Genomic DNA, 19,865 nt, shown 5'->3' on the forward strand with positions numbered 1-19,865 from the left:
CCACATAGTCCTCCATACAGGATAATGGGCCCCACATAGTCCTCCATACAGGATAATGGGCCCCACATAGTCCTCCATACAGGATAATGGGCCCCACATAGTCCTCCATACAGGATAATGGGCCCCACATAGTCCTCCATACAGGATAATGGGCCCCACATAGTGCTCCATACAGGATAATGGGCCCCACATAGTGCTCCATACAGGATAATGGGCCCCACATAGTCCTCCATACAGGATAATGGGCCCCACATAGTCCTCCATACAGGATAATGGGCCCCACATAGTCCTCCATACAGGATAATGGGCCCCACATAGTCCTCCATACAGGATAATGGGCCCCACATAGTCCTCCATACAGGATAATGGGCCCCACATAGTCCTCCATACAGGATAATGGGCCCCACATAGTCCTCCATACAGGATAATGGGCCCCACATAGTGCTCCATACAGGATAATGGGCCCCACATAGTGCTCCATACAGGATAATGGGCCCCACATAGTGCTCCATACAGGATAATGGGCCCCACATAGTGCTCCATACAGGATAATGGGCCCCACATAGTGCTCCATACAGGATAATGGGCCCCACATAGTGCTCCATACAGGATAATGGGCCCCACGTAGTGCTCCATACAGGATAATGGGCCCCACGTAGTGCTCCATACAGGATAATGGGCCCCACGTAGTGCTCCATACAGGATAATGGGCCCCACGTAGTCCTCCATACAGGATAATGGGCCCCACGTAGTCCTCCATACAGGATAATGGGCCCCACGTAGTCCTCCATACAGGATAATGGGCCCCACATAGTCCTCCATACAGGATAATGGGCCCCACATAGCCCCCGGTGTCACGGGCCAAATATAATCACCCTAAGGGCCAGAGATTGACATGTGTGATCTATACTGTGGCTTAGACATTTAAATTGGTGATAATTGCAGCCACCTAACCTGTTGCCTTGAGTCTCCCATAATCCATGCAGCCCACGGTATCTCATATTTACTCCCTCCCCCCTGGACTTGGTGTCCATACTAGTGATCGTTGCAGTCCCTGGTATCTAATATTTCTTTTCTTCCATGGACTAAGGCCCCCACACTAGTAATCAATGGTGCTTCCAATGATTTAACATTTATTACCTAACCTAAGGAATAGAGACCCCTATAGTGATCGGTGCGGCCCCCAGCAATCTAATATTTATTACCTAGCATGAAGTCTGGAGACCCTCATACTACTAATTGTTGGGTCCCCCAGCAATGTAACCTTTGCTGTTCTACCAGCGGATACATAATCTATCCTTTTAATTCTGTATTAAATCCTCACGATCTTTCAGTGGCGCTCCTGGCATCTTCCGCTCCTCGTGATGTAGTCATAGATATGGATGACACCAAACCGTTGCTGGCCTCTCAGGTAATATCTGCTCTGCTCGGCTCCGCTTCCGCTTCTGTTTTTGCATGATCTGTGTCAATGTTGGTTAATAGATGAATAACTGTGTCTGTTTCCCAGTCCGTTCACTGCACACTGCTTTTTTTTTTTTTTTTTTTGCTTCTGAGCACCAAACCTTCCCAAATGTCTGGAGCAGTGGTCCCCATAACGCGCGGTCCTACTTATTCCCAACACCAACCCGTCCTGTGCTGCCAATAGGGCTGTTCATGTGTTGTAACCTCAGGACTTACATTGGTAGACGAAAACCCAAACTCTAATTACTACATTTACGCCTATGGTGTCCTTAGTTATCCAATTTCCCCCCAACCTTCACTGCCGTCTCTGTGTATATTAACTCTGACCCCATCCCATATACCGCTAACCGTACAAACCCTGCGTCACTAAAGCTAAGCGTTCACGACCTCTCCTCCTCGTACTATACCGTGCACTTATCATCTTGCTGCCATTCTTCTACAGCAGCAAGACAAGTGGGATCTGTTTCACCTCAAAAAGGGCAGGCCAGAAAAGGTAGTAACGTCCACAAGCGTCCGTCCCTCTGTGTCTGTCTGTCATCCTATCATGGGTTTGAGGGCTTTTCTGTGCACTGACTTCCCATATAGCTTACTATACATTTTAGTGTGGGCCGATGAGGTCACATAGTGTCCATCACCTCTCCACTTCCCATTCCATACAATAAAAAGGAGACCTGGTCCTAAAATCTTGCAGCGGAAAATCCATTATGCTGCAGATGTCACCCCGGATTGCACCTTCACTATATGGTTTTTGCAGCTTCATTGGTCTAATGAAGATTAATGTAGTGGTGGAATGAAAAGCACCCTGGCAATCGGGCGAGACACCATTGAAGAAGTGTGACCAATGGAGCTGCTGTTTTCTGCAGCCTGCTTGTAACAAACCTGGAAACTGCTAGAATTGCCCTCTTTAGTCTGGTCTTACAATATACATCACGTACCTTTCTTATTTGCACCATGCTAATATATCAAGCGCCTTAGTCTAAAATGTATCCAGCCTGGCTTTTGCGTTGGTGTCTGGTTCATGAATGGTACAGTACACATAGTGCTGGAAACACATTCATGATGGTCACATGCAGGTTGTAAGGTTCCTATTATTTGGAGATGGCTTTTTAAAGGGAATGAGTCATTAGAAAACACCCTTTTGTTTAAATCAGGTTTTCATGTTAAATTCATCTTTTCTTCTTTTTGTTAATATCACTATATGTATGGGTAAATATATATATATATATATATATATATATATATATATATATATATATATATATATATATATATATATATATATATATATATATATATATAGTATGTTATTTGAAAAAGTTTGGGCACCCCTATTGATCTTAAGCTTAATGTTTTATAAAAATTGGTGTTTTTGCAACAGCTATTTCAGGTTGATATATGTAATAAGTGTTGGACACAGTAATGTTTCTGCCTTGAAATGAGGTTTATTGTACTAACAGAAAATGTGCAATCTGCATTCAAACAAAATATGACAGGTGCATAAGTATGGGCACCCTTATCATTTTCTTGTTTTAAATACTCCTACCTACTTTTTACTGACTTACTAAAGCACTTTTTTTGGTTTTGTAACCTCATTGAGCTTTGAACTTCATAGCTAGGTGTATGCAATCATGAGAAAAGCTACTTAAAGTGGCCACTTGCAAGTTGTTCTCCTGTTTGAATCTCCTCTGAAGAGTGGCATCATGGGCTCCTCAAAACAACTGTCAAATGATCTGAAAACAAAGATTATTCAACATAGTTGTTCAGGGGAAGGATACAAAAAGCTGTCTCAGAGATTTAACCTGTCAGTTTCCACTGTGAGGAACATAGTAAGGAAATGGAAGAACACAGGGACAGTTCTTGTTAAGGCCAGAAGTGGCAGGCCAAGAAAAACATCAGAAAGGCAGAGAAGAAGAATGGTGAGATCAGTCAAAGACAATCCTCAGACCACCTCCAGAGAGCTGCAGCATCAACTTGCTGCAGATGGTGTCACTGTGCATCGGTCAACTATACAACGCACTTTGCAAAAGGAGAAGCTGTATGGGAGAGTGATGCGAAAGAAGCCGTTTCTGCAAGCACGCCACAAACAGAGTCGGCTGAGATATGCAAAAGCACATTTGGAGAAGCCAATTTCTTTTTGGAAGAAGGTCCTGTGGACTGATGAAACCAAGATTGAGTTGTTTGGTCATACAAAAAGGCGTTATGCATGGCGGCAAAAAAACACAGCATTCCAAGAAAAACACTTGCTACCCACATGTCACGGGTGTGTTGCCACGAAGATCGTCACGAGTACACAGCCTGACTTCTCGCAGCTGACTTGTTGGTGCTTTGTGTTTTCTCGGCAGTGAAGGAGTTAATTCTCTCTCTCTCTGGGCTAGCTGAGGTCCAGCCTCGCCCAGCTGCATTCAATGCTTCGTTAGTGAGACTCCTTTATATTCCTGCAGGTCTGTTTGTGAGGTGTCGGTGAAAGCTTTTCATTCAGACTTACAGAGCGGATCGTGGTGTTTGGAGTTGCTGAGATAAGTGTATTTGAAAGTGTTATTTCCCTTTCCTCGCTTTATCATTTATCTCCTTTCCCGTTGGTGTTCCCTCTGTTGTAGTTTTGTTGAAGTTGTATGCAAGGTGGTTTTGGTTTTTCCCTTGTACTGTCTCGTTCGTCTAAATACTGTGTGTGGGCATATTATTGCTGGTTCCCAATTGTTGTGATCGGGGTCCTTCTCAGGACTAGATTACTGTGGTGCAGGGATCCTCAGGAGGTAGGGGTTACGCTGGCGGCCTGGACCTCTGTACCTTTAACAGTACCTCCAGGATGAGGGATTAGTCAGGGCCCCAGCTTAGGGTCAGCTTAGGCCCCCTACCTCCAGTATTTTGTGACAGTGTGACATTTTCACCGACCCACTTAGTTTTTCTCCAGCTACCATGGATCCAGTAGCCGGTCTAGCTCAGCAGTTGCAGAGTTTGTCCATGGGGCTGGCGGACGTTAGGTCCAAGGTTTTGCATCCTCTGGAGCAAGCCGGACCAGAACCTAAAGTAGCTCTCCCTGACAGGTTCACTGGGGGGCGGGACAAGTTTTTTGTTTTCCGGGAGGCATGCAAATTGTACTTTCGGCTGCGGCCTCGGTCATCGGGCAGTGAAGAACAAAGGGTGGGAATTGTCATCTCGCTCCTACAAGGGGACCCACAATCTTGGGCGTTCTCTCTTCCCCCTAGCTCCCCAGTTCTCCAGTCAGTGGATAGGTTTTTCGCTGCTTTGGGACTCGTATATGATGACCCAGATCGGATCTCCCTTGCTGAGTCTAAGTTACGTAGGATTCAGCAGGGAGATCGTCCGGCGGAGGAATTCTGTTCGGAGTTCCGTAGGTGGGCCACGGACACCCAGTGGAATGACCCGGCTCTTAGGAGCCAGTTTTGTCATGGTTTATCCGACAAATTACAGGATGTGTTGGCACAGTATGACTCTCCCGCGTCACTGGAGGCCGCTATGGCCCTTGCTATTCGCGTTGACAGACGGCTTCGGGAGAGGTGCGGGATAACTCTACCCCCTGTAATGTCTCCACCTCTTACAAGGTCCCCTCATATGGTGGTTCCCCTGGTCAGTCCGGAGGAGCCTATGCAATTAGGAGGGACATCATTTCGGGGAAGGGGACCGGTGGTGCGCCATAAGACAGGAAGGTGTTTCCTCTGCGGGAAAAAGGGACATTTTATTGGGGGGTGTCCATCCCGCCCCTTGCTGAGTAAAGAGTCGTCGAAAAAACTGTTGATCCCAGGTTGTGTGGTGGACGGCAATCTGGGAGTAGGTATTTCGTCCCTAGGTTCGTCTCAGTTTCTCGTACCGGCGGAGGTGGTGGTGGGTACGAGAACTGTGAGGATATCTGTTCTTCTGGATAGTGGGGCCGGGGCTAATCTGGTTGATGCTCGGTTTGCCCGGGTTCAAGGTATGCGATTGAGTGAGTTGGCTAAACCCATCCCCATATTCTCGATCGATGCCAGGCCTCTCGGTCAGGGAAGTTTTTTGCAAGCTGTGCATGGCGTAAAACTTCAAGTGGGGGCAATACATAAAGAACTGTTGTCTTGCTACGTGTTGGAGGGTCTTCCCACTCCTATAGTGTTGGGCCTTCCTTGGTTAGCTAAGCATAACCCTGTTATTAATTGGCAAACCAGAGAGATAAGCCAATGGAGTAAATTCTGTAATAAAAACTGCATGAACACGGTCATCGGTGCGGTTACTCCTTGGGTCTTACCTCCATTTCTGGCAGACTTTGAGGATGTATTCTCGGAGAATGGGTGTCAGGAACTACCTCCTCATCGCGAGTATGACTGTTCTGTAAAACTGCTCCCTGAGGCCAAGTTACCTAAAGCTAGGTTGTATAACCTTTCTGGTCCTGAGAGGCAGGCCATGAAGGATTATATTTCTGAAAGTCTGGCTAAGGGGCATATTAGACCTTCATCTTCACCGGTGGCCGCGGGGTTCTTCTTTGTTAAGAAGAAAGATGGAGGCCTACGCCCTTGCCTGGATTTCCGTGAACTTAATCGGATTACGGTCCGAGATCCGTATCCGCTCCCACTTATTCCCGATCTCTTTAATCAGATCGTGGGCGCCAAATGGTTCTCTAAGTTGGATCTCAGGGGGGCGTACAATTTGATTAGGATGAAGGAGGGGGATGAGTGGAAGACGGCTTTTAACACTCCGGAGGGGCATTATGAGAACCTTGTCATGCCATTCGGTCTGACTAATGCCCCGGCGGTGTTTCAACACTTTGTTAATGATATTTTTCGCCACCTGGTGGGACAGTTTGTTGTCATATATCTGGATGATATCTTAATTTACTCGCCGGATCTGGTGTCTCATCAGGAGCACGTTAGACAGGTGTTACAGATCTTGCGGGATAATAAACTGTATGCCAAGTGGGAAAAGTGTGTGTTCGCCGTACAGGAACTCCAGTTTTTAGGCTTCCTGGTTTCTGCGTCCGGTTTTCGTATGGACCCTGGGAAAGTGCGGGCAGTTCTTGAGTGGGATCGGCCGGAGAATCTTAAGGCACTACAACGTTTCCTGGGGTTTGCTAACTATTACCGGAAGTTCATTCGTAATTTCTCGTCCGTGGTTAAGCCTCTCACAGACATGACTAAAAAGGGGACGGATTTTTCTAGGTGGTCTGACAAGGCTTGTCAAGCATTCTCCTCCTTGAAAAAATGTTTTGCCTCGGCACCCATACTCATTCAACCTGATGCGTCTCAGCCATTCTTTGTAGAGGTAGACGCTTCCGAGGTAGGGGTGGGAGCAGTATTGTCACAGGGTTCGTCCCCTGGTAAGTGGCATCCGTGCGCCTTTTTCTCTAAAAAATTGTCGTCCGCTGAGAGGAATTACGATGTCGGCAATAGGGAACTCCTGGCCATTAAGTTAGCTTTTGAGGAGTGGCGCCATTTTTTGGAGGGGGCAGTTCATCCGGTCACCGTCATCACCGATCACAAGAACCTGCTATATCTGGAGTCCGCTAAACGTCTGAATCCCAGACAAGCTAGGTGGTCATTGTTTTTTACCAGGTTTAATTTCGTCGTTACATATCGTCCTGGGTCTAAAAATGTAAAGGCGGATGCCTTATCTCGTAGTTTCCCTGGGGCCGGGAATACGGACGACCCGATTCCTGTTCTTCAGGAGGGGGTGGTGGTTTCGGCAGTATGCTCTGAGCTGGAGGAGGAGATATTGGAGGCTCAGGGGGACGCCCCTGTTGGACCTCCGGGGAGACTGTTCGTTCCAGATCAGTTGCGACAAAAGGTGATCGAGGCACACCATAACTCAGTTTTTGCAGGACACCCGGGGAGTAAAGCAACTGTGGATCTCCTCTCGCGTCGGTTTTGGTGGCCTAACTTACATAAAGAGGTGGTAACTTTTGTCGCGTCCTGTGGGGTTTGTGCGCGCTCTAAGACCTCACATACCCGTCCGTCTGGGGCCCTCTTACCTTTGAAGATCCCGGAGCGTCCTTGGACTCATCTGTCTATGGACTTTATTACGGACCTCCCTCCGTCTTCGGGTAAAACGGTCATACTCGTTGTAGTGGACAGGTTCAGCAAGATGGCACATTTTATCGCTCTTCCGGCTCTCCCTAATGCTAAAACTCTTGCGCAGGTGTTCATTGGGGAGATTGTGAGGCTTCACGGGGTACCCTCCGAGGTGGTGTCTGATCGGGGGTCTCAGTTTGTGTCCAAGTTCTGGAAGGCGTTTTGTGCACGGCGGGGGATGCATTTGTCATTCTCGTCGGCTTTTCATCCTCAGACCAATGGTCAGACGGAACGTATGAACCAGAGCTTGGAGACATATCTTCGGTGTTTTGTGTCAGAGAACCAGGAGGACTGGGCTTCTTTCCTACCTCTGGCAGAGTTTGCTCTCAATAATAGGCGAAGCGAGTCCACTGGTAAGTCCCCGTTTTTTGGGGCATATGGTTTTCACCCCCAGTTTTGTACTTTCAGTAGGGGGGGCTCTTCGGGGGTTCCGGAGGAGGAACGATTTTCCTCATCTCTCGCTTCAGTATGGAGAGGGGTGCTGAAGAATCTGAATACTATGGGGAACCGATACAAACGTATGGCTGATAGGAGGAGAGTGTCTGGTCCGGACCTAAGTGTGAACGATCAGGTATGGTTGTCTACCAGGAATATTAAACTTAAGGTTCCCTCCTGGAAACTGGGTCCCAGGTTCATCGGTCCGTACAGAATCAGTTCTGTTATTAATCCGGTGGCATTCCGTCTTGACCTTCCCCCTACGTTTAAAATTCACAACGTGTTTCACAGATCATTGCTTAAGAGGTATGTGGCGCCGGTGGTACCGTCACTTTTACCTCCCCCTCCAGTGGTTGTCAATGGTAACTTGGAGTTCCAGGTATCGAGGGTCATTGATTCACGCTTTAATCGCCGGTCCCTTCAGTACCTGGTTCATTGGAAGGGGTATGGTCCTGAGGAGAGGATGTGGGTTCCTGCGTCGGATATTAACGCAGACCGATTAGTTCGGGCCTTCCACACGACTCACCCGGATAAACCTGGCCCTGAGGGTCCGGAGGCCCCTCGTAGAAGGGGGGGTACTGTCACGGGTGTGTTGCCACGAAGATCGTCACGAGTACACAGCCTGACTTCTCGCAGCTGACTTGTTGGTGCTTTGTGTTTTCTCGGCAGTGAAGGAGTTAATTCTCTCTCTCTCTGGGCTAGCTGAGGTCCAGCCTCGCCCAGCTGCATTCAATGCTTCGTTAGTGAGACTCCTTTATATTCCTGCAGGTCTGTTTGTGAGGTGTCGGTGAAAGCTTTTCATTCTGACTTACAGAGCGGATCGTGGTGTTTGGAGTTGCTGAGATAAGTGTATTTGAAAGTGTTATTTCCCTTTCCTCGCTTTATCATTTATCTCCTTTCCCGTTGGTGTTCCCTCTGTTGTAGTTTTGTTGAAGTTGTATGCAAGGTGGTTTTGGTTTTTCCCTTGTACTGTCTCGTTCGTCTAAATACTGTGTGTGGGCATATTATTGCTGGTTCCCAATTGTTGTGATCGGGGTCCTTCTCAGGACTAGATTACTGTGGTGCAGGGATCCTCAGGAGGTAGGGGTTACGCTGGCGGCCTGGACCTCTGTACCTTTAACAGTACCTCCAGGATGAGGGATTAGTCAGGGCCCCAGCTTAGGGTCAGCTTAGGCCCCCTACCTCCAGTATTTTGTGACAGTGTGACACCACAGTAAAATTTGGTGGAGGTTCCATCATGCTTTGGGGCTGTGTGGCCAATGCCGGCACCGGGAATCTTGTTAAAGTTGAGGGACGCATGGATTCCACTCAGTATCAGCAGATTCTTGACAATAATGTTCAAGAATCAGTGACAAACTTGAAGTTAGGCAGGGGATGGATCTTTCAGCAAGACAATGATCCAAAACACCGCTCCAAATCTACTCAGGCATTCATGCAGAGGAACAATTACAATGTTCTGGAATGGCCATCCCAGTCCCCAGACCTGAATATCATTGAACATCTGTGGGATCATTTGAAGAGGGCTGTCCATGCTCGGCGACCATCAAACTTAACTGAACTGGAATTGTTTTATAAAGAGGAATGGTCAAAAATACCTTCATCCAGGAACTCATTAAAAGCTACAGGAAGCGACTAGAGGCTGTTATTTTTGCAAAAGGAGGATCTACTAAATATTAATGTCCCTTTTCTGGTGAGGTGCCCATACTTATGCACCTGTCAAATTTTGTTTGAATGCAGATTGCACATTTTCTGTTCGTACAATAAACCTCATTTCAAGGCAGAAACATTACTGTGTCCAACAGTTATTACATATATCAAACTGAAATAGCTGTTGCAAAAACACCAATTTTTATAAAACATTAGGCTGAAGATTAATAGGGGTGCCCAAACTTTTTCATATAACTGTGTGTATGTATGTATGTATGTATGTATGTATGTATATGGATATACACTGCTCAAAAAAATAAAGGGAACACTGAAATAACACATCCTAGATCTGAATGAATGAAATATTCTCATTGAATACTTTGTTCTGTACAAAGTTGAATGTGCTGACAACAAAATCACACAAAAATCATCAATGGAAATCAAATTTATTAACCAATTGAGGCCTGGATTTAGAGTCCCCCCCAAAATTAAAGTGGAAAAACACACTACAGGCTGATCCAACTTTGATGTAATGTCCTTAAAACAAGTCAAAATGAGGCTCCGTATTGTGTGTGGCCTCCACGTGCCTGTATGACCTCCCTACAACGCCTGGGCATGCTCCTGATGAGGTTGTGGATGGTCTCCTGTGGGATCTCCTCCCAGACCTGGACTAAAGCATCCGCCAACTCCTGGACAGTCTGTGGTGCAACGTGACGTTGGTGGATGGAGCGAGACATGATGTCCCAGATGTGCTCAATCGCATTCAGGTCTGGGGAACGGGCGGGCCAGTCCATAACTTCAATGCCTTCATCTTGCAGGAACTGCTGACACACTCCAGCCACATGAGGTCTGGCATTGTCCTGCATTAGGAGGAACCCAGGGCCAACCGCACCAGTATATGGTCTCACAAGGGGTCTGAGGATCTCATCTCTGTACCTAATGGCAGTCAGGCTACCTCTGGTGAGCATATGGAGGGCTGTGCGGCCCTCCAAAGAAATGCCACCCCACACCATTACAGACCCACTGCCAAACCGGTCATGCTGAAGGATGTTGCAGGCAGCAGATCGCTCTCCACGGCGTCTCCAGACTCTGTCACGTCTGTCACATGTGCTCAGTGTGAACCTGCTTTCATCTGTGAAGAGCACAGGGCACCAGTGGCGACTTTGCCAATCCTGGTGTACTGTGGCAAATGCCAAGCGCCCTGCACGGTGTTGGGCTGTGAGCACAACCCACATCTGTGGTCGTCGGGCCCTCATACCTCCCTCATGGAGTCGGTTTCTAACCGTTTGTGCCTACATGCACATTTGTGGCCTGCTGGAGGTCATTTCGCAGGGCTCTAGCAGTGCTCCTCCTGTTCCTCCTTGCACAAAGGCGGAGGTAGCGGTCCTGCTGCTGGGTTGTTGCCCTCCTACAGCCCCCTCCACGTCTGCTGGTGTACTGGCCTGTCTCCTGGTAGCTCCTCCAACCTCTGGACTCTACGCTGATAGATACCGCAAACCTTCTTGCCACAGCTCGCATTGATGTGCCATCCTGGATGAGCTGCACTACCTGAGCAACTTCTGTGGGTTGTAGAGTCCGTCTCATGCTACCACGAGTGTGAAAGCACAACCAACATTCAAAAGTGACCAAAACATCAGCCAGAAAGCATTGGTACTGAGATGTGGTCTGTGGTCCCCACCTGCAGAACCACTCCTTTGAGGGTGTCTTGATAATTGCCAATAATTTCTGTCTATTGTCTATTCCATTTGCACAACAGCATGTGAAATTGATTGTCAATCAGTGTTGTTTCCTAAGTGGACAGTTTTGATTTCACAGAAGTTTGATTTACTTGGAGTTATAGTCTGTTGTTTAAGTGTTCCCTGTATTTTTTTGAGCAGTATGTGTGTGTATATATATGTATGTGTATGTATGTATGTATGTATGTATGTATGTATGTGTATATATATATATATATTAATATAATATAATGTTAGGCCTAATGTTAAACTCCTAAAGGTCCTTGTGAAGAGAGGGGGAGGAGGTGAGCTGTGTCATCACTTAAAGTGAATGTTGGATCATTTATTATCTGCTGTATATAGTTCTGTTATCTGGTATTGTAATGTCTGTGCTGATAATGAGACTGCGGAAAAATCATCTGAGGTATGAGTCTAGTATGAGGCCTAATAATTTGTAATCTTCACGATTTAATTATATTTTTAAATATATAAAGTGATATATGATGCAATATTCACATTTTTTATATTTAAAAAAGTACATATAACCTAAAACCTGATATAAACAATGTGTCATTTTCTGATTACACTTTCCCTTTCACTGATTAACCTGGTATGGCAGCCTTCAGTGGGGGACAGCTGCCATCATTACTTTTGCTGCGTTGTGCTGGGGGGAATCGGCTTTTCCTGTGTGCTGTTTCTAGTTTTCTGCATATTCCTACATTTACACTAATATTATATGGCAGGGGTTTTAACCAGAGATATCAAGTAAGATTTGTTCATTGGACATTGGAATTATTGTGATGCTCTCCCATTTAAAGTTAATTTAGAGTGATCATCAGAAAATGACCCATTTGTTTAAATCAGGTTTCCTTTTTTTTCTACATTTGACAATGGTTGGTTTTTTTTTTGTGTGTTTTTTTTACCTTTTTTTTTTTTTATTTAAAAAATAAATGCAAAATTAGTAATCCTGTAATTTTCATACTGGCCACTGGAATTTTTTTTTTTTTAGACTTTTACTTATGGTCATTTCTGGAAGTGTTTACACCATTTTCATTATTAGCAGGTTTAAAATGACAAGTAATACCCATACACAACTGATAACACAGCGTCCACCTAATAGGTGGTGTCACACTGACCTTTGCACACGTTCATTAGATGCTTCAATACAAAAGACAGGGTCTGACCATTGTGGCTAATGTTCATGCGTTATTTCCTGAAACAAAAGTAAGTTAGTCTAAAAAAAAGTCCCAGTGGCCAGTGTGAAAATTACAATATTTCTATTTTTTTTTAAATACAGATTGTACTATATAAAAAAAATTGCTAATATATTAAAGTACATTTGGCACTAAAACCTGATTTAAACAGTAGATAATTTTCTGATGACCAGTTCCATTTTAAGTCATGCTCCAGATTTGTCTATTTTAGTAATTTTTTTGTATGCAACATAGTACAACAATTCTGTATACTTTGTTCTTATAACTCTGTTGTGCTGTTCCTCTGTTATTCCTGTAAAATTTAAAGGGCACTTTAACCATTAATATAATATAATAATAATAATAATAACAATAATATAATATAGCCATTTAAAAGATAATTCAGTCGATCCCTTTATGACCCTAAATTACTGTTCCAGCAGCAATAAATCACAATTTGAAGGTGTCTAGAAGTGCATTTGGGAGTGACGATGCACTTACAGCTTCTCAGCCTTTCGCTGTATTCCCTACCTTGCACCACCCTCCCCTGGATGATTGACAGGTCAGTGGCCGTGTAGCAGAGCAAATGAGCTGTCAATCATCCAGGGGAGGGTGCTGCTAGGTAGGGAATACAGCGCGAGGCTGAGAAGCTTTAAGTGCATCATCACACCACAATGCACTTCAAGACAACTTCATAATGTGATTTCTTGCTGCTGGAACAGCGCTTTGGAGTCAAAGGGAGCAACTGGCTTATCTTTTAAATTACTGTCATATAAATGATTTGGGGGGTTAAAGTTTGACAGGTTCCCTTTGGCAATGTCCAGTTGTCATTTTTTTTTTTTTATTAAAAGGGAACCTGTCAAACGTTAACCCCCCAAATCATTTATATGACAGTACTGCGGCCCATTTTTATTTAGACTATTCATGGAAATAAGCTGTAATACCAGATGCTACCCATGGACACGGGTGGCGCTTTTTTGTAATCCTTGTTTTTTTTTTTTTATATTATGCATATAAATTAATAAATTCTTATTTTGGAAAATGATTGATTGATACGGCCTTTATCTGTTTTCTAAGTGTTGTAATATTCAGCTGTATGGACATTTCACAAGTGTATTGCATATAATTTGCAGCTGTTAGGCAGCATGTCAACCGCAGTCGGAAAACTGACCTCTCCAACCACAGTGCATGTATGTATGTCACGAGGAGGAGGCACTGATGGGTGATCTCTGGGTACATCAGGACCACTGCTTGGGCTTCTATGGGGAAAAGATTTTGGAGAGCATTTCTAAGAGGTCAGATATTCCCAGCAGAATAGCCAATACCAAAATTCTTTTTTTTTTTTTTCAAAATCTGGAATTTTTTAAGATTAATCTCTCCAAAATCTTCACAAATGGTTCCAATAAAAATATATCACTTGAAAAATTTTTTATTTTTTTTTGTTATCCTAGGCCTTACATTAGCCATTAACTTAATCTGATATATATATATATTTACATTTTTTTTTACATGCCTTTATAGTAATCAAAAAAATTTTTTTCTTTTTTGCAGCTTTCTGAGTCCCCTACAGAAAAAAATAACACATCACACTGGTTACCTGTAGCCACCACTAGAGGGAGCTAAATGTTGTGCATTGAACTTAGTGGTTTTCCTAATTTGGGGACTTTTTTTATTTTTTGGGTTTCATTAAAATTTGTTCTACGAGGGCCTCAGTAAATGACAGCTGAAACTACAAACTCCCCGTCACACACTCCTAGCGAGCTCACTGACTGATTCTCAGTTAATTCATACTGCAGCCAGCGATAAACATTGTAACACAGAGGCTAAAGAAGGTAAATATTTTTAATGAAACCCAATTGAATAAATAATTTTTAGCCTCAATTACATGTAGTTAAGAAAAAAAAATGTTCCCCAATGTGCACAGCCCCTTTAATGATGGTCCAGTATCCAGTATACTCCCTCTAGTGGTTAGTTGGTCAGAATGGTATTTTGTTTTACTTAAAGCCAATGGTCGTGCCCTTTCCCCCCACAACACGTGAAAATGTATTTTGCTGCATATTCCTGTCTAATATGTTAAGGAACTGTCCCTATTTTCATTCTCAGAACTTTCCATCCACTCATTCTGCCAGCACTATAAGTACTAAAGCTTCCTTTCACACACTACTTGCTTCCCAGCATGCATTGTTCCTGATATTGTCCAATGGCTTTACCGCCATGAAATGAAAGTCCAACTTTATCGGCTGTAGCATTTAATATTTTTTCAAGTGATATATGGACTCTTCTGTAAATTTTAGTACAAATTTGTGCGTATTTCTGAGTGTTTCTGCAATTCTTTGTAATTGGGTTGCTTAGTAAGGTAAGTGGGTTTTATTTCCTTTTTTTTGCTTGGTTTTGAAGGAAATGTATTTATCTAATTTCATCATTTACGTTTATTACATACAAGATGCGAATAATAAACTAAATCAATACGAGATGTAGTTTGCTTTGTACATCACTCGTACAAAGCATGTGAATCCTCATCTGATGATCCCGGCTCAGATTATCACTTTTTGTATGTAATAAATTGAGAACTCTCACAAAATTCAAGATCTGTGTGTACTTGGTGACATTGACTCCTCTTGCTATATAATATATATAATAAAAATTATCTATATATTTTCAAATTTTCTCTGTTCTAATATGTGCTTTTGTTTTTTACTTTTTTGTATTTTTTTTTTTTTGCGACTGATCCTAAACCAGCTTCAAGAAAAGGTGAGAATTCTGCTCTGAGATATCCTATAGACATTTCTTTAACTATGGCAAAAACTGTTGTAAATTTAAAAAAAAAAAAAGTTGTAAGCTAAATGTTATACCCATTTTTTGCAATTTTGCAACCTTTTTTGTTGTATTGCTCCAGTACATAAAAATAAAACTAATACAGACTACAGACAAACTATACAGTCATTTTGCCTTTCATCTGCCACTCACTTCTTGGTAAAATTCATGTAGCAAGTAGATTAGACTGATGCACGGTCAGACTACACAGGGTAAATCTGTAGTCTGTTACCATGGAGACACATAGCTCAGTATAGGCGCTGTAGACACAAAATAATAGGAAACCTTTAATTCCTGCCAAATTTGAAAAACATTTAACTTTTTTTTTTCACCTTTAGCCATCATAGAAGCAACGGTTGTTGTTATTAGTAATAATAGACCTTTAGTGTAAAATGATGATCAACCTTTACATTAGTCTGAGGCTGAGGCTGTGTACCTATCTGAGTTGGAAATTTAAAAAAAAGGTCAATAACATCTGTCTGTAAGCAATAATCTCCACATCAAATGACAGCAAGTGGCAATATTGAAAACCAGTAGGAAATAGAAGCACAATACACGTCGGAATGTTTCGGAACTAACTTTTTAGGTAGTGTTTGTTTGCACTTCTTCATAGAAACTTTTGACAAGTCGTGGGTGACATGTCAAAGGTTTCGATGGAAGGAATTGAATGCTGAACCTTTTACTGATTGTGGACATCTGGAGAAATGGGATTGGTTGAACACAGACAGCTAACCCTGTCTATCTGAGTGTTTCTGCCCCCTAGGGCTCGTGCATCCAGGAGAATTGGGCCGATTATGCAAATGACACTCTGATCCGAGTGTGAGCATAGTGTAATCCAATTCTCTCAAATGACAGAATCGGAGCACACTGAAGAGAAGATGGAGAACTAAATTTCTCCATCTTTTCCATTGTCAGTGCTCAGAAATCTGATTGCACTCAGGTGTCATTTGAGCGCAGTTCGATGATTTCCATGCACTCATGGACTTGTAATCTAAATATGAGATCAAACTCTGACATGGAGGAAAAAAATTGCTCCGAGATAAAAACCTTACACGTGCATGGCCCCATAGAATAACATTGGTCCTGGTGTGATCCGATGTTTTGTCAGATCGCGCTCGGAACGATAATACGGCTGTCTGCAGCAACCCATGGTTTTAGTGGTCATTATCTATCTTGGCATCCAGATCTCCGATCAAAACATCTGACAGTTAGTTTTTAAATAATATCTGATAAATATGATTATTTTATCTACCATGTACATAGCTGTAGTGATTGCATAAAGCCTTTTTCACAATCCCTTTAGGGCTTCCTTTCTGAAAGGAGCCATGACTCCTACGACAGATTCCATTTTCTAATACATCCCATTGACTTTTAGTGGAATTTGTCCAGTTTCTGATGGTTTGACAGGAAAAATACTGAGGGCTACACTATTCTTGCTCACGCAATGTGCACTACTCTCAGCAGCAGCACAAATAGTCAGATACTTATTCCATTACAGCAGACCAATCTGCTCCTTAATGCCATTTCTCTTATTGGCACCTGAAGGAATTGCACAGCAAATTGTACGAGAGGGATATGCTTCCCAAAAATTTTTGGTATGTTTTTTTTTCCATATGCTATGAATAGTCTCAACATTTCAGGTGTTGCACCCTTCATCAGGCGTAGAGATGTGTCAGAACTAGTGATGACACATTTCGATCTCTACTTTCTTGTTCTGACTAGTGATGACACATCTCGATCTCTACGTTCTTGTTCTGACTAGTGAGGACACATTTCGATCTGTACGTTCTTGTTCTGACTAGTGATGACACATTTCGATCTCTACGCTCTTGTTCTGACTAGTGATGACACATCTCGATCTCTACGTTCTTGTTCTGACTAGTGATGACACATTTCGATCTCTACGTTCTTGTTCTGACTAGTGATGACACATTTCGATCTCTACGTTCTTGTTCTGACTAGTGATGACACATTTCGATCTCTACGCTCTTGTTCTGACTAGTGATGACACATTTCGATCTCTACGCTCTTGTTCTGACTGGTGATGACACATCTCGATCTCTACGCTCTTGCTCTGACTGGTGATGACACATCTCGATCTCTACGCTCTTGTTCTGACTAGTGATGATGTAGCGCCCCGAGGGTTCGGTTGCTACAGGGGTATTGCACCTCAACCAGAGGTGTGATATTTCACTCCCCGGTAAGGATGGAGTGTGGGTCAGGGCTCAGTTAGCTGCATACACCACACACACCCCATTGCCGGGGGACAGCTTGACGGTGCTCCCATGTATATATATGAAGGCACGACTGACCATGTCCCTGGCTGGAGTGGGGAGGGGGGAGAGAACCCAGTGATGTAGGAGCAGAAGGGGACGGTTTCTGGAGCATAGGAAGGAGCTCATTGGTTGCAGGTCACCTGAACTCAGACACAGAGGTAGATAAAAAGGTGGGAGCCATCTTAGGAGGGAGGTCAGTGTTCTGTGAGAGGAGAAGGCAGGGAGCAGAGCTGCTGCATGGGCTCTGCTCCCTGGGCAGGCCTAGCACAGAGGCTGGAGCCAGAAGGGAGAAGAGGAGAAGGAGAAGGAAGAAAGGTGGAGAGAAAGAGGAGTAGAATGGCTCCAGAAACAAGAAGGCAGGAGGGACCCTAAGAACCCACGAGATAACGGGTGAAGGGTCAGGCAGAATAAGGGTACAGGATTCCCAAGTTGGTGGAGGTAAATTATCCCTCAGCCAAAGACCGGAGGTCGTGATCATCTATTGGTGCGACCCCCTGCTATACCCACTAGGAAGGCACCACATAGGGTCAGGGAAACCGGCGACAGGTTTCACCAAGAGAAGGCTCGAGGCAGCTGGACAGAAGTGTGGTCACTGGTGGGGCACGAGAGGCCAGAGAAAGGACAGAAGGGGGTCCTGTGCCATACTCCTGAATTGCCTGGGGGTTGACCGAGCTCCTCACCTGGTGGACGCAGCACGGCTTGGGCAGTCATTGCTGACAGAAGTGACTCGGATAACAACTGTGAGTAAAAGACCCTGGACTGCATCACTGACTCTGTGTGATTTATGCTGCGCCTGCACCATCACACCCAGCATCCTACTACGCTGCCCTGAGGCTACACTCTTCCCGTGGGGAGTTATACTATCTCAGTTGCACACACCATCAGCCTCCGCGGTCTGCATTGCAGCGGCGGTTCATAATAGCCGCAATCCACGGGTGGCGTAGTCGGACATTCAAAACCCTATAAATAGACTGCCACAATGTTTGGTCTGACCACCCTGAGCCACAGACCGGGTTGCCACTACTACCCCCATTATTGCCCTGTTGCCCGGCTCCGAGAGCCCCACGGCCCAGGGGGCGAGTCAATGACACATCTCGATCTCTATTTTCTTGTCCTGACTAGTGATAACACATTCCGATCTCTACTTTCTTGTTCTGACTAGTGATGACACATTTCGATCTCTACGCTCTTGTTCTGACTAGTGATGACACATTTCGATCTCTACTTTCTTGTTCTGACTAGTGATGACACATTTCGATCTCTACGCTCTTGTTCTGACTAGTGATGACACATTTCGATCTCTACGCTCTTGTTCTGACTAGTGATGACACATTCCGATCTCTACGTTCTTTTTCTGACTAGTGATGACACATTTCGATCTCTACGCTCTTGTTCTGACTAGTGATGACACATTTTGATCTCTATGCTCTTGCCCTGACTAGTGATGACACATTTCGATCTCTATGCTCTTGTTCTGACTGGTGATGACACATTCCGATCTCTACGCTCTTGTTCTGACTAGTGATGACACATTTTGATCTCTATGCTCTTGTTCTGACTAGTGATGACACATTTCGATCTCTATGCTCTTGTTCTGACTAGTGATGACACATTTCGATCTCTACGCTCTTGTTCTGACTAGTGATGACACATTTCGATCTCTCCGCTCTTGTCCTGACTAGTGATGACACATTTCGATCTCTACGCTCTTGTTCTGACTAGTGATGACACATTTCGATCTCTACGCTCTTGTTCTGACTAGTGATGACACATTTCGATCTCTACGCTCTTGTTCTGACTAGTGATGACACATCTCGATCTCTACGCTCTTGTTCTGACTAGTGATGACACATTCTGATCTCTACGCTCTTGTTCTGACTAGTGAGGACACGTCTCGATCTCTACGCTCTTGTTCTGACTAGTGATGACACATTTCGATCTCTACGCTCTTGTTCTGACTAGTGATGACACATCTCGATCTCTACGCTCTTGTTCTGACTAGTGAGGACACATCTCGATCTCTACGCTCTTGTTCTGACTAGTGAGGACACATCTCGATCTCTATGCTCTTGTTCTGACTAGTGATGACACATTTCGATCTCTATGCTCTTGTTCTGATTAGTGATGACACATTTCGATCTCTATGCTCTTGCCCTGACTAGTGATGACACATTTCGATCTCTATGCTCTTGTTCTGACTAGTGATGACACATTCCGATCTCTACGCTCTTGTTCTGACTAGTGATGACACATTCCGATCTCTACGCTCTT

General features: G+C 44.3%; 1 protein-coding gene across 4 annotated transcripts in view; it reads left to right on the forward strand.

Moving 5' to 3' along the window:
• The window catches only part of LOC141223161 (myoferlin-like), a 161,783-nt gene that overhangs the window by 111,977 nt on the left and 29,941 nt on the right, over positions 1-19,865 (forward strand). For 3 of the 4 annotated variants that reach the window (XM_073666783.1, XM_073666784.1, XM_073666786.1), the window contains 2 exons: positions 1,335-1,411; positions 15,244-15,255. In XM_073666783.1, coding sequence (XP_073522884.1) covers positions 1,335-1,411; positions 15,244-15,255 — 89 coding nt within the window. The remainder of the gene's footprint in view (positions 1-1,334; positions 1,412-15,243; positions 15,256-19,865) is intronic. The other variant, XM_073666785.1, reaches the window with a different exon arrangement.

The sequence above is a fragment of the Phyllobates terribilis genome, unplaced genomic scaffold (genome assembly GCF_046119375.1).
Source record: "Phyllobates terribilis strain yellow unplaced genomic scaffold, ASM4611937v1 Scaffold_373__1_contigs__length_1865987, whole genome shotgun sequence".
In the NCBI taxonomy this organism is placed as follows: Eukaryota; Metazoa; Chordata; class Amphibia; order Anura; family Dendrobatidae; genus Phyllobates; species Phyllobates terribilis.